The sequence below is a fragment of the Nannospalax galili genome, unplaced genomic scaffold, assembly GCF_000622305.1.
Source record: "Nannospalax galili isolate Female #2095 unplaced genomic scaffold, S.galili_v1.0 scaffold2429, whole genome shotgun sequence".
Lineage (NCBI taxonomy): Eukaryota > Metazoa > Chordata > Mammalia > Rodentia > Spalacidae > Nannospalax > Nannospalax galili.
The window spans coordinates 76409-91430 of record NW_008358681.1 but is presented as its reverse complement, the minus strand read 5'-3'; the positions used below and the strand labels follow the sequence as shown (position 1 = coordinate 91430).

General features: G+C 47.7%; 1 protein-coding gene across 1 annotated transcript in view; it reads right to left on the bottom strand.

The window, feature by feature from the left end:
* Positions 1 to 5563: 5563 nt before the first annotated feature.
* Positions 5564 to 15022, bottom strand: part of LOC103724872 (acetyl-coenzyme A synthetase 2-like, mitochondrial) — a gene marked incomplete in the record, with an annotated part of 48992 nt that continues 39533 nt past the window's right edge. The window contains 6 exon segments of the mRNA XM_008822018.2: positions 5564 to 7430; positions 8914 to 9032; positions 12905 to 12968; positions 13092 to 13219; positions 13814 to 13940; positions 14288 to 14400. Of these exon segments, the coding sequence (XP_008820240.1) occupies positions 7251 to 7430; positions 8914 to 9032; positions 12905 to 12968; positions 13092 to 13219; positions 13814 to 13940; positions 14288 to 14400 (731 nt within the window).

Below are 15022 nucleotides of genomic sequence, written 5' to 3'. Positions count from 1 at the left end.
CATATCAAGATCTTGTCTCAAAAAACAAAAACAGGGCCAGAGTGGCTCAGGCTAAGAGCACTCGCTCCTCTTGCAGAGGACCAGGGTTCAGTTCCCAGCACCTACATGGCATCTCTGGTGCCCTTTCTTCTCCCTGGTACACAAACGTATATACATGCAAGCAAAACACTGGTACACATAATGTAAATACATCTTTTTTAAAAAAACCTGAAAACTACATGTGCTCAGAAATTTTAAAGATATCCTCTACCTACCGTGACAGTTTGTACCTATAATCACAACACTCAGGAGACTGAGGCAGGATGAGCAGCAATTCAAGGCCAGCCTGGGCTACCTAGCAAGTTCCACATCAGCCTGGGCTATAAACTAAGATTCAGTCTCAAAAAACAAAAAATAAAACTTTAAAAATGTAAATGATAGCCTTCCAAAGAACCAGTGGGGTAAAGAAATCACAATGCCTGGGGCTGGAGAGATGGCTCAGGGATTAAGAACACTAGCTGTTCTTGCAGAAGACCTGTGTTCAAATCCCAGCACCCACATGGCAGGTAACAACTGTCCATAACTCCAGTTCCAGGGGATTCGACAGCCTCTTCTGTCCTCCAAGGGCATTGCACAGCACGGGTGCACTTACCTATATGCAGGCAATACACACATAACATAAAATAAATTTTAAAAAAGAGAAAGAAAAAAAAAAGAAATCACAATGCAAAGCAGAAATTTCAGAAAGGCCAGATGCCTCTGCTGGCTCTGCCCTGCTATGACTGGCTGGGAGAGACTGGAAGCCAACCCACTGGATCTGTGGCAGTTCCTCTATGGAAGGGCAGAGGAAGGGCATCAGTACCAAATAAACATAGAAGAGGAATCCTGGAAGCTGAAGAAAGATGGAGCCCTGCCCAGAAATCCCAAGTTTCTATTTGTTGACTATCTCCATAGTAACTAAGGGGGCTCTCTCTGTTCAGGTCCGCACAGTGTAAACAGCCATCGAAGTGTGCAAGCAGCTGCCTCATAGCTTCCACTGTGTCTTTATGTTTTAGCCCTCATCTGTGATTAGAGGTAACTCCTCACAATTCTGACAGTCCAGAATCCACCCCACCTTGTTAGTACAGTATGAAGTAGAGGTGTTGCGTTACTTTAGGCTGCTATAACAGTCACTGTAACTGGGTGACTCAAATAGCAATCATCGCTAACAGTTCTTGAGACCGGAAGTATAAAAACGGGGCATCGGCAAATTGGGTATTTGGTAAGAACCTATTTCCTGGCTTGCACAAGTCCATCTTCCTGCTCTGAAGGAGATGAAGGCTCTTCCGTGTCTTCCTATAAAAGTACTAATCCCATTCATGGGGGCTCCACCCTCCTGTCCTCATCGCCTCCCAAAGATCCTACCTCCTATAGCCATCACCTTACGGGTAGGATTTCAACATATGAAGATGGGGGCAAACATTCAGCCCATAGCAAAAATTATTTCAACCTATGCTTGATACCATAGTTAATACCAACTTGTAGTGGCTTAGATGTGGCTCAGTAATAGAGTGGCTGTTTGGCATACCTGAAGCCCTGGGTTCCACTCCCAGTATGAGATGAGACAAGAAAGAAAGAAAGAAAGAAAGAAAGAAAGAAAGAAAGAAAGAAAGAAAGAAAGAAAGAAAGAGGAGGGAGGGAGGAGGAAGGAAGGAGGGAGGGAAGGAAGGGAAGGAAGGAAGGAAGGAAGGAAGGAAGGAAGGAAGGAAGGAAGGAAAGAAAGAGAGAGAAGAGGGAGGGAAGGAAGGAAGGAAAGAAGAAGGAAGGAAGGAAGGAAGGAAGGAAGGAAGGAAGGAAAGGAAAGGAAGGGACATTCACAGACTCAGAAATGACATGTTTAATTGGTTTAATCTTGTTATCCAGCAAAATTCTTAAACAAGATTACAGGAAAAAATATATTATTATAAATAGAAGTAGCTAAAACTCATTGACATGACTCCTATTAAAAAAAATCACCATCTTGAGGAAGTCATCCTCTTGATCTGGATCTACAAAGGATCTCAGTCTAGACCTAGAAAGCACCCTCTTGGTCTAGATTTCTAAGGCAACCTCTTAGTCTAGAATTAGAAGACATCTCCTTGGTCTAGACCTAGAAAGTGTCTCCTTAGTCTAGACTTGGGCTGCTTCTTTTCTGTTCAAAATAACCAATTTGCAGACTCCTCAAAGTTCACAATCAACAACAATCAAGGGCAAGAATGTTTGGCCAAGCTATATTGGACTCAATGGGGGGAAAATGAACTTCTTGAAGTTGGGTGGGTCGGGAGGTGGGGGTGGATCTGGGAGGAGTTGAGAGAGGGGAGAAATATGTTCAGAATACATTTTATTGAGTTCCCAAAGAATTAATAAAAGTGGTTTTTAAAACCCAGGCTGTCAGTGTCCCTCAAAAGGTCCCTCAGGAAGGGATCAGGTGTGATTAAGCCTGACTCACAGATTCAAGCTGGGCTCAGGCAATCCACCGAACCCAGCTCCCCAAAGGAGGTAGGAAAGAGCATCTACTCAAGGCAACAGTAAAGGTGACAGAAATGTATGCCCTGCCACAACCCCTCTCCCCCGCCCCCGCACACAGAGCTTGGTAAATCTGAGCTTCTGTCGTTTTCTGATGGGCATTGTGAGGGAAGGGGCACAGCACAGCACATCGGCTCTCAGCAGACTCCTCGCCTCCAGCTAACCTCTGTGTCATGGCCAGTCTAGTCTTCAAGCAAAGGAATTGGAGGAACCCACAGACCTCTGCTTCATTAGGAACTCTGCAGCTGTGGGTACACCAGCAATGGATGCTCCCCACATCATCTGTGATTTCCCTTTCTGTAAATATGGCAGTCAAGGCATGAACAGTAGCTATTTCATTTCCTTTTTTTACATTTGTGTGTGTGCGTGTGTGTGTGTTTGTGTGTGTGTGTGTGTGTGTGTGTGTGTGTGTGTGTGTGTGTGTATACCATGGTGGTACATGTGGCAGTCAGGACACAACCTGGAAGAGTTAGTTCTCTCCTTCCACTCTCTGGGTCCCAGGGATCAAACTTAGGTTCTCAAGCTTGGCAGCAAGCACGTTTACCCGCTGAGCCACCTCACCAGTCCTTGTTGCTGTACTTTATTAAAGATTTAATAGCAATGTCATGCTGAAAGCTGAGCTTCCCTTGAATGTGACAGCTATTGTTTTAGCCACTTTAAGTGGAGCATCCTCAGAAGGCACTGCTGCTTCCAGAATCAGACTTTAATTTGCCTTTATGGCTGTGGGCACCACACATGATCTGCACTGCACTGAGAAACTTGATGTTCAGACTGACCATCCTTGAAGCACAAAATACTCCTCTGTGTTTCTACATCTCGGGTGTCCCATCTCTACTGTAACTCTCTACCTGCTCTTCTCTCTGAATCTCAGTGCCAAGAAATCAAATCCTTGCCAGGAATTTCAATTCAGACAAAATCCTGAAAGCAAGAGAGGAAGTCCTGAGAAAAATGAGACAGCAGCTTTCTAGGGCCTCCAAGCATCCCTGAGTCTTCATCCTTCTGACACACCATATCTTTTGTCAAGTAGATGGTGGATAATAGTCTCCTTCCTCAATGTCTTTATGTATTTCTCAGTGGCCCTGACAGTGTCATGTGGCCATGCCTGAGCTTGTCACTTAGGCACTGTGATACTGGGGATGACCATCACAAACTCACCCCTGCAGCCAGAGTTGGTCACTTAACAAAGTTAAGGGGTGGCTTCCCCCACAGAAATCAGGATGCATTTACCAGAGAAGGATGAGATGGTAATCTGACTTACTAAATTACACATCATCCTATCATGATGTCCTGCCCAGGAAAGGGTATGTGGCTAGACTATTCAAGTGAAGTTCAAATCCTGGGAAATCCCACAGAATCCATAGGTATAAAAACATGTTTTCCAGTGGTCTGTCCTTCTGTGCATTCACCTCCTACCTCAGGGCATCCACGGGTCTCCTTACCCCATCCCTGTGCCCATCCATCTAGCAGCACAGAAAACACTTCCCTTAGGAGCCCCCTGCCCAGCTCATGGGGGCTTTTGGGGATCTGACTTCGGACTTTTGGATTCCACCTCTCCTGGCACCAGGTCAGCATGTTCTCCTGGTAAAAGACTTGGCTGCTGCATTCAACATAGGAGACAAAATGCCTCACCCACCCACACCTAGAGCGGATGGCCCTTGGTGTAGGCAATGCAGCTCACACTTACAGCCTGATGCTATGGCTGGCCACCCAGGACCTCATATGCTGCCTTGACCCATCTACTCCCTAGACCAGCACTGCCCCATGAGCCCCTCCTAAGATGATGGGAATATTTGTATCTCTGCCATCCTAAATGGGAGCCCCTGACCATATGTGGCTACTGAACATTTGAAATGAAGCTATATAACTGAGGAACAAATTTTATTTTATTTTATTTTATTTATACTCCATCTGATTTATAGCTAAATAGCCACATGTGGCTAGAGTGCTTAACAGTGCAGCACTCCTGAGAAGGCAGTCTGCCACATGGTCTAATGAGCATTTTAGTGTATATTTCCTCCATGTAAAGAGGACAGATTTGGGGCTAGACAGCTCAGCGGGTAAGTGTTTGCCTTGCAAACTTGAGGACCTGAGTTTGATCCCAAAACCCCCAGGAAAAAAGCCAAGCATGATGTGCTCACTTCTAATCCCAGCACTGGGGAGACAGGATCCCTGGAGCTCACTGGCCAATTGCTGTTCTCTTTTGTTTCTTCCTGGTGTTAGGGATTGAATCCAGGGCTCCCCATGCTAGGCAAGGCCTTTTGAGACAAAGTCTCTCATTGGTCCTAGTTGGTAAGTCCTAGGCCCAATGAGAGGCCTTGTCTCAAAAAGAAAAGGTAGATGGCAGCCAGGTATGGTGGTACATGCCTTTAATCCCAACATTCAGGAGGCAGAGGGATCTCTATAAGACTGAGGCCAGCCTGATCTACATAGTAAATTCCAGGCCAGCTGGAGCTACAGGGAAACTGTCTCAAAAAAAAAAAACTGGATGGTGTTACAAGGTAAGAGGTTACTCTTACCTCCACATATACATACACACATGTAAATGGCCAGCAGCACACAAAGTGCACCCATACACATGAGTACTCATAAATACACAAGACAAATTTTTTATACTTTTTAGTGAATAGACCCCTTCCTTGTTTTTTGGTTTTTTGTTTGTTTTTTTTTTCTTGTTTTTGCTTTTTGGGTGTCTTGTTTTGCTTTGGTTTGGTTTTTTGATACCGGGTCTTCCTATAGCCCCAGCTGGACTGGAACTTGCTATGTAGCCCAGACTGGCCTTGACCTCAAAGAGATCTACCTGCCTCTGCCTCCCGAGTGCTGAGGTTAAAGATATGCACCACCACGCTTGGCTTTTTCCCTTCCTGCTTTGTCCTAAGGATTATGTTCAGCAAAAAAGAAGCATGGAGGCCTAGGGTGTGGCTCCCTGGCTCCCTGGTAGAGCTTGCCTAGCATCAGGAGCCCTGGGTTCAATCCCTAACACCAGGAAGAAACAAAAAACAACAGCATCAACAACAACAAAAAAATCCTTGTAAAAAGAGAGTGCACAAAATAAAGCTTTATTTGAATGCCTCAGTAGATCATTCTGAGAGCTTATATCAGCAACCTCGAACCCAGGCCATTTCCTAAATGGCACAGTAGCAACAGTCAGCCAAGTTCGTCACATGGCTATTTATTACTGATCATAGCGAATGTCTATGACTCAATATTTGTGCGTACTACAACCACTCCACCTCCTGGAAGTTTCAGGGTACTTGCTCCATTACCCAAGAAGTCAGCACAGGTCAAGTTCACAAAAAGGTACAGTACTTCAGATCCCTCTGGAATACCCATGTAACTAAGAAGTTCTGTAGATGAACAGGACAAGCTTCCCCTGTCCCTAGGGGCTGTCCCACCCTCAGCAGTCATATGATTAGTCACACATAGCTAGGAAATAAGCATTTCATAACTTCACACTTTTCATCGCCCACTAATGTTTAAAGGACTTAAGGCACATTGAAAAAGAGAGATATGGCCAGGCGTGGTGGGGTGCACACCTTTAATCCCAGCACTCGGGAGGCAGAGGCAGGCAGATCTCTGTGAGTTCCAGGACAGCTGGGGCTACAGGGAGACCCTGTTTCACAAAGACCAAAAAAAAAGAAAGAAAGAAAGAAAAAGATATCTTGCTTAAGAGCGCCAAGTATATCACATGGACCACAGTGGTTCCCATTCTCCTAATACAGAAGGGACAGGTAGAATCTTCAGGAGCCCAGTTCAGGCCAAACCAGGGCCCTAATAAGTCACCTGAGTTTTCACTGGCTCCCATGAACAGTCTCACATATTTGAAGCAGTGTTGACTTCCTACTAAGAAGCACCTGGGTCGGGGGGGGGGATTTTTCCAGATCACAGTTTGGAGAAACAAACCCAACTGACATAATTTCACAAGTAAAGGAGAAGACATTCCCCCCGTATCTTGGGCATTAGGAGTTAGAGGTGTGCAGCTCAGAGGTAGAGCACTTGCCTAGCGTGCATAAGGCCCTGAGTTTGATCCCTAGCACTGAAAAAAAAAAAACAAAAAAAACAAAACAAAACTGTGTTCCATCACAGCACAAGCCAAATGAACCCATTATTGGAGAAACAGACACCAGGAAGTGGAAGTGGGCATGTGCCACCAGTTGGCAGGATCTCAAGATGCTGTGTGTCAGCTGCAGACCCAAACGTCTCTCATCACACTAAATGATCATGAAAAGCACACTCTGATTATCATGCTTCCCAATGGAGGAAAAGGGGTTTGTTTGTTTTTTTTCTTGACTCCTAAGGGTTACAAAGTATGTGTATAAGTAAATTTTCATATTACACTTCAGTGCTTGGACATTATTCTCCCAAAATAGAAAAGTACCAAAAATAAAACATCTGCCTTTTGCATCTAGACACATCTGGAGAAAACATGATAGCTTTGGCTCTGAGTCATGAGCGGCCCTCTCCTCTGGGCCTCTGGCTGCACTTTGCTGGCTCTTTGCAGACGATGATGACTTCGTTCCTGGGAACCAGATGGAGGACAAAGGGAAGAAAGCCTACCCTCCACAGGCCTCCCTCCGGGCCTCAGGAGGAGGAGAGGGGCTTCAGCCCCATTTAGAGTGGTAGTTGGGTCATATGCTGGGAGGGAATAAGCCACCTTTGGAGTTCCTTTTAATGAGGACTGTCAGGGGTTTGGTGTGGCTTGTCTGAACACACAGGCAGAGGCACACTTCTCACTTGGTGGCAGCCCGCTGGTCTTCATACTTCTGGAAGGCACTCAGGATTTCTGTGATGACATTGGGGTCCTCCAGGGTGGTAGTGTCACCCAGATCTTGACCTCTGCTGGTAATAATCTTCCTCAGCAACCGCCTCATCACTTTCCCAGATCGGGTTTTGGGGAGACGCTTCACCACCTGGCAGGAATGGGCAACGTCAGGGTCTTGGAAGCACCCACTCGTACCACTATCTGACTGCACTGAGGTAAGGGTTCTGTGGGGGGTTGATGCTCCTCCTCACTGGGAACTTAACAGCAGCTGCCTGATATGTGGGGCCAAGGTCTTAACGCCCCTGAAACCTGACCCTGAAGCTGAACTCAGTCCAAAGGATAGGCTCTAACCTGAGACCAGGCTTTGCAGAAGACCCCTCCAAGAGGTTTGCCAGGCCTAGTTTGCTTCCCATGATGCCTGAGTGGGCTCCCCAGAGCACCCAAGCATGTGCCTAGCAGTTCCTTTCTATCCCCAGCCTGAAACTTAGATGGTTCTGTCTTAAGAGGTAAAAGCCACTAAGCAGAAAATTTTGTCTTACAGTCTGATGCAAGTGGTAATACATTAAGAGCTGTGTTCGGGATTTTTGTGTGTGTGGTGGTATACTGATTGGAGATTAAACCTCAGGCTTTGTGTATATGAGATTTTTAATAATGACTGTTTTTGGAGATAGTTCATCTAACAGCTCCAATACAAAGGGAGCTGGACCCTTCCTGCCTCAGAAGATCCCAAACCCAGAAATCACTGTGGGGAGATGTCAAGGAAGGAAGAAAAACTCTGAAGGGACTGAGGGGTAGCCCAGGCCTCCACTAGGAACTAACTCCTTGCTGGCAATAGGAAATGCATCCAGAAACCACACAGGGCTGGAGAACTCTGGTGCTTTCTATGTCTCCAGCTTAAAATCTGTAATTTGGCTGAAATATAGCTTAGTGACGGAGTGCTTGCCTAGCAGTCCCAAGTCTCTGGGTTCAGTAGTGTTATGGTTTGAATCATAAATGCCTCCCAAAGACTAACTGTTAAAGGTGCAGTTGTCAGCCTGTGATACAATTGGGAATTAGTGGAACTTTTAGGCAGTTCTCTCTCTCTCCCTCCTTCCCACCCTCCCTCCCCCTCTCGTCTCTCTCTCCTTCCCAGCTACCATGACGTGGGAAGCTTTGTTCTGCAACATGCTTCTATTTAGTGCTGTTATAGGCCAAGAAAGCAACACAGACAACTAACTGTGGACCACAACAGTGAAATAAACTTTTTTGGCTTTTAAGATAATTTTGTCAGGTAAGATAATTTTGTCAGGTGTTTTGTCACAGAGATGGAAAGCAAAGACATACCTAGCACTAGGAAAAGAAAATGAAAATCTCTAACTCTCCTTATCACCCAGTCTTTTGCCAGCCTCCACAGGTAAAGAGCACCTAGCCTTGCCCAGGACTGTCCTAAACAGGTGAATGCCAGAGCCCTTCCCTATCTCTTATTATCCTCATCTGCCACCCAGGGAAAAATGCAAACCACTATTGGCAATTTTGAAGCTGGCAGAAAAGGAGTCACATGCTTATAAAAATTCACCATTGCTTGGCATTTGTGGGAAGCAAAGGAGAGTTAAAGAGAGCAGAGCCACCCCCTTGAAGGAGAGTCCACTCACCAGGATCTGGTCAGGCACGGCGTACTTGGCGATCTTGGTAGCCACTGCAGACTTGAGTTCATTTACCACCACGTTTGCATCACTGGCATCATCTTTTAGCACAATAAAGGCAAATGCAGCTGAAAGGAGAACAAAGGTCCCTGAATCCCTCTTGAGTCAGTGGTCACAAGCTGCTGTGAATGCACAGGGTTTCTAAATCCTGATATGGTGACATAGCTGGTTTCTGCTGCTGCTACCCTAAAGACGCACAGCCGCCATCCACCAAGGGGCAGCCAACACTAACAGCTCTGTGTATCCCACATACGCAGTCACGCATGGTTGAGAGCTTGGTACAGCTGCAGTGCTGACCGGCTGTGTGTGACCTGGGACATGTGACTTATGCTCTGTTCCCTCAGCTGTAAAAGAACCCATGATGTGGGCCACCTGAAGATGGACACAAGACTGTGCAGCAACACACTGGCAAGCACTAGCTTCAAAGTCCCTGGCAACAGCATAACCACTTACCACGGTGGCTGTTTAACTTAAAATGCATTCCCCAAAGTTGGGGAAATGGCTCAGTCAGTAAAGTAGTGGCTTCCCAAGGAGAGGACCTGAGTTCAGATCCCCAGCATTTGCAAAAAAAGTCAGCCAGGCATAGTGGTACATGCCTTTAATCCCAATTCTAGAGAGGTGAAGACAAGAGGATCCCTGGAGCTTTCTGACCAGCCAGCATAGCCAAATCAGTGAGCTCCAGGGCTCATGAGAGACGCTATCACAAAAAATAAAGTTCAGGGCAACTTAGCAAGACACTCAAAATGGACCGCTGACCTTTGCATGCATGCACACACACATGCACATGCACTGCACACACATACATGCGCACAGACATGCACGCACCCACATGCATACACATAAATGCATTCCTCAACTGCGTGACCACAGTTCAAGTACTGGTTAACAGCAAGTGTGCCAGGGGCTGCTGTGTTATGCAGTTAGATAGTTCCACTGAGCAGCAGGACCATTACATATGTCAGCACAAACACTGAATAGTATTTTTTTGACATCACAGCAAGTTCTAGAAAGGGTGTGCCATGGCTCCCACTATCCCATAAGGATCTAGTCTTACTCTTTTCCCTATGTCCCTGTCACCATTTCTTATGGCCTGCCCCTCCCACTGACCTGCGTTGTCCCTCTTCTCACAAAGCTTCTGTGCAGTTCTCCCTGTTATTTGTCTGTTATTTGCACCACTTCCCATCTTCCAAATGAACCCGCCCCCTGCACTGCTCACCTGCCATACTGTGCCTGAAGCCTCCTCATTGACCATGCTTACTGTTCAGTGTCTCTCTCTCCTCTGTTCACTGAGCCTCACCATGATGGCTCCATGAGGGCAGAGATTTGTCTGCTTCACATTGACTAACGTGTCTCTAGCATCTAATACCATGCCTGGAATACAGCAGGTGCTTGGCAAATGCTTGTTAAAGGCATCGATAAATTATTGTTTCCTGCACAAACTATGATCTGCAGCAAACCACAGCTTTGACCCGAATGGCTCCCCCATTGCCACCTGACGAACTCCTATTCATCTCTCAAGGGCCAGTTTAGTTACCTTATACTCTGTGAAGTTTTTTCCTGACTCTGTCCATGAGATATAGTGTTTGGTCTATGGGAGTAGTTGATAACCTCATATGCCCCACCCCACCAGGTTGTGAGGTGTTCAGTGGAAGGAACTACATTTTTTTTCATCTTGGCAGTTAACATGTATTGGAAGCAGGCCTGGGCTACTGATTCCAGAGACAGAGATTAAGGGTGGAAACCACATGGAAGGAGAAGCAGGGTAAGACCCAGACAGAGGGGGCTGGAGAGATGGCTCAGTGGTTAAGAGCACTGACTGCTCTTGCAGAGGATCCAGGTTCAATTCCCAACACCGACGTGGCAGCTAACAACTGTCCATAACTATAGTTCCAGGGGATCCGACAGCCTCTTCTGACCACTGTGGGTGTTGCATGTCTCAGGTTATTTCTTAGGAAATAACACATTTTCTAGGTACCTTCCTGTAGTTGTGATAAGTACCATGACCCAAATCAGTTTAAAGAGGAAAGGATTTATTTCAGCTAATAACTTGCAAAAAAAGAGCCAGCCAGAGTTGTGCAAGGCCCAGGTGGTCAGACACCAGCAGAACAGGAGCCTGATCAGAGCCCACAGGGTTCAGGTCCTAATAAAACGAGACCCAGGGCCTCCCATCCCCCAAAGGGAGTGGGGAGAAACATGCAAGCCAGTGGGGAAGCTTTGGCACTAACCCAGAACTGAGAATGTTCACTTCACTGTGAACTGCAAATCTGTTAGAAGCCAGGACAACACCTAGCAGCACAGCCACAATATGTAAATTTCCCCCAGCCTGGCAGGCATTGAAGGGTTGGGCAATGCCTGCTGCTAATCACCGCTGCTGGGGCAGGAGAGGCCCAAGGGCCCAGAGACTGCCAGGCATCAGGTGCCACACCTAGAGAGCCCTTGAAGAACCCCCACACGGGCAGAGCGGTCAGGTCAGAGCATAACCCCAACATGGTCTGCCCAACCTAAAGCTGCCCTGATGTAATGCAGTGTCTTTGATCTTGCTCTTAGTTCTGGGGTTCATCTAGGGGCTGACAAGCACCAGGACAAGGTGGAATATGCCTGGAGTCACAGGCCCCTTTCAGCAGCCCTTGTTCTCTCAGGGTCAGAACTGTATAATACTGACTCTGTCCTGCAACTCAGATACACTGGGCTTCCGCAGCTTCCAAACCGTGGGAACCTGCCAGTGCAATACAGACCCTTAGACCACAGACATGTAAAATTCAGGGGTCTCCAAAAGTGGGGTCCAGGCCCCCTACCCTCCCAAATGAGGTACCTTAAAAATCACCCATGAGGAATTGCTTTCTCTCACTGCTATCCTCTTCCCCGCGTCTGTCGGGACATGCCTCTCATGGAGGGTACTCCCCACAGCTCTCCCACATACCTGTTTCTCTAACAAAGCCACAGCCACCTCATCAGCACATTGGCACCATGGCACTGGAATACGTTGTTTTTAAAGCACTTGATTGAATTTTAAATTTTTCAGTGAGTCAATTTAAAGAAAATAGCTGAAGGGCTGGGGTGTAGCTCAGTCGTAAAGCGCATGCTTAGCATGCATAAGGCCTTGGGTTTTACTCCTGGCATGAAAAAAGTTAGAGTGTTTGAGTAAATACTGGAACAGCAGGTAAGAGGCAGGTGACACTTGGAGCAAGCTGTAACATAGGATGTCTCTAACAGAAGGAGGTGGAACACTCAATCTCAGGCCAGGGGGCAGGGTAGACGAGGTCATTCTGTGCAACAATGACCTCACACAGCCTTAAGGTGCAACTAGGTCACACCAGGCCACTCCAGGGTGACCGCTCTAGGCCTGACACTGCAACACTCAAATACCTTTTCCATACATAGCCACTTAGGAATCAGCTGGCTCTGGAAAAAAGTGTCTTTGGTTTAGAAGACCATTCAGATCTCTTGCTCTGCCCTCCCCCATTGCATTACCATGCAGTGGGAATCAGGTCAAGTTTCTCCAGAGTCCCAGGGCCTCACAGCCTGCTCCAGGGCATAGCCCAATGTCCAGGCATGGCAGCTGCAGAGCTGGCACGAGTCCTAAGACCAAGCAGGTGACTGGACTGGCGGGGGGGGCAGGGGCATGTATGTGGTTTGGAAGGTGGCCCAGCCAGAGATACTAGGGACAGAGGAGACTTCCCAGGCTCAGTCAGGGGCCAAATAGGTCATGGCTTCTTGTGGCTGAGTGTTCTTAAAGGTCAGCAAACCTGGGCATGCAAAGCTCTGACCCTAGCCTATTGTGTATCTTGTCCAACTTCCTCACTCAAATACCCAGTTGAGAGAAAGCAACAGTGTGGCCCATTAGAACCCCATCTCTGCACCTTCAAAGCCCCGTCATTCCTTCTGCTGGGCTCCCCTGCTCAGCATGAAGCTAGGCAGCAGAGAGGAGCAGGACACTCACCTTCTCCCTTGATGTCGTGAGGGTACCCAATGACAGCAGTTTCTGGCACAGCGGGGTGGTCAGCCTGTGCACAGCAGAAGACAGAAATGCCCTGATGTGACTTGGAGTGCTCATTGTCACCCTCACTCTGATATCAACAGAGTCATCATTAAGGTGTCAGGCAAAGGAGTAGGCGGGCTGAGCTCACCATTGCATCCTCAATCTCTGCAGTTCCCAGGCGGTGGCCACTGATGTTGATGACATCATCCATGCGCCCCGTGATTTGGTAATATCCACCTTCTGTACGGTGAGCTCCATCTCCAGTGAAGTAATAGCCTGCACCACAGTGGGGCATTCAGCGCCACAGACTCTGAACCAGGCCCCAGTAGAGAACTCAGCCTTCCAAGAGAGACAAAGAGCAGGGCCCATGTTCCAGCCCCACTCTAGAAACTAACTCCAAAGGCTGCTGGGGTTTCCTGGCCTATGAACCCACTCTAGCAACTAATGCAGACACGTCTCTAGGTGGCACCTGGCTGTGTCCTAGTGAGAGGGTAAGTGGCACTGAGACAGCAGTACATGAATGATGTCAGGACCACAGGTGTTCAGGGAGCAGAAAACAGACAGCAGCATAGTTGGAAAGCCCCATAAGATGAGAGTCAGCTGCAAGCTTGAGACTGAAAATTGTAAGGCAGAGACAATGGCATTCACACAGACCTCTAATGCAACAACTCAGAGGAAACCAAGAAGAAAATGAATGTAAACTGAGAACATCAGCCTGTGTGATAACTTTTCAATCATGTTTCTTTACTCACCTCTCCTAGCAGCTAACAGGAAGTTCACCCCCGGCCAGAACCATGTGCTAACAGCCATGTTCATGTTACCTGACCCCACAGAAGCTCCTTGATAGGCATGTCCGCTCCAGCTGCTCACCTGGGTATGCTCTGAAGTAGGCATCTATGAACCTCTGGTGATCACCATAGATGGTCCTGGCCATGCCTGGCCAAGCCTGGGAGATGCATAGGGCCCCAGAGACATCACCGCCCTCCACGATGTTACCCTACAGACCCAGAGAGATACTTATGAGACACTGGGCCAGCTCTGGGAACAAAAGCAAAGAACCAACCATCACAAACATCCTGACTACTCAGCCTGAAGCAAAAAAAATAAATGAATGAAGAACTGACTGGAACTGTCCAGAGCTTTCCTCCTGAGGAAGTCTGAGGAGGGCTCTGGGCTCACAGCACTCATCAGCTAAGCTGTTTGAGAAGGGGCTGCAGGGAGTGTATGAGGATCTGGCCTACTCCAGGGAACAGACCCTGCATACCTGACAAGGGCAGGGAACGGGATGCCAGGTGAGTAGCAGGAAGCATGTGAAGGGGATGAGCTCTGCAAGGCCTCACATACCTTCTCATCCATGAGCGCAGGGACAATGCCAAAAAAGGGCCTCATGGCCATACCCGGGAGGATCTCTGCCCCATCTTCCGAGGGCCGAGGTGCAATGCAGATGCCACCGGTTTCTGTGGGGAGGAAGAAATACCAATTGGCTTGAGAATCAGAGGTGGGTAGCTTCCAGAATGTGTCCATCCAGGGTTGGACTTCAGGCTTCTCCACCGTGGGCATGAGCAGGACCCTAAGCTCTGCATTCAGCAGATAGGCACTACCCTCTGCTCAGCCGGCCCTTGCTGTATCGGGCCCTTGCTGGAAATGGGAAAACGTGGAGGCCACCCACTTGCATAGGAAGGCAAAAGAAACAAATTGCTTGAAGCCAGGACCCATTTGATGTACAGCAACGAACAGTGAGGCCCATGCAGTCATCTCCTTGACACTTGCGTCTATGGGCTATATGAAACATCTCATGAGCCTTGCTGGAAATGGGAAAACGTGGAGGCCACCCACTTGCATAGGAAGGCAAAAGAAACAAATTGCTTGAAGCCAGGACCCATTTGATGTACAGCAACGAACAGTGAGGCCCATGCAGTCATCTCCTTGACACTTGCGTCTATGGGCTATATGAAACATCTCATGAGACCTGGTTGTGAAAGGCTCTCTGTCCATGTCTTCCAGCAGGGACAAGAGCTGTGTTATTCGAACCTCTCTCATGCTGGCTATGGAAGGGCAAGACCTCAGACAGCTGCGTTA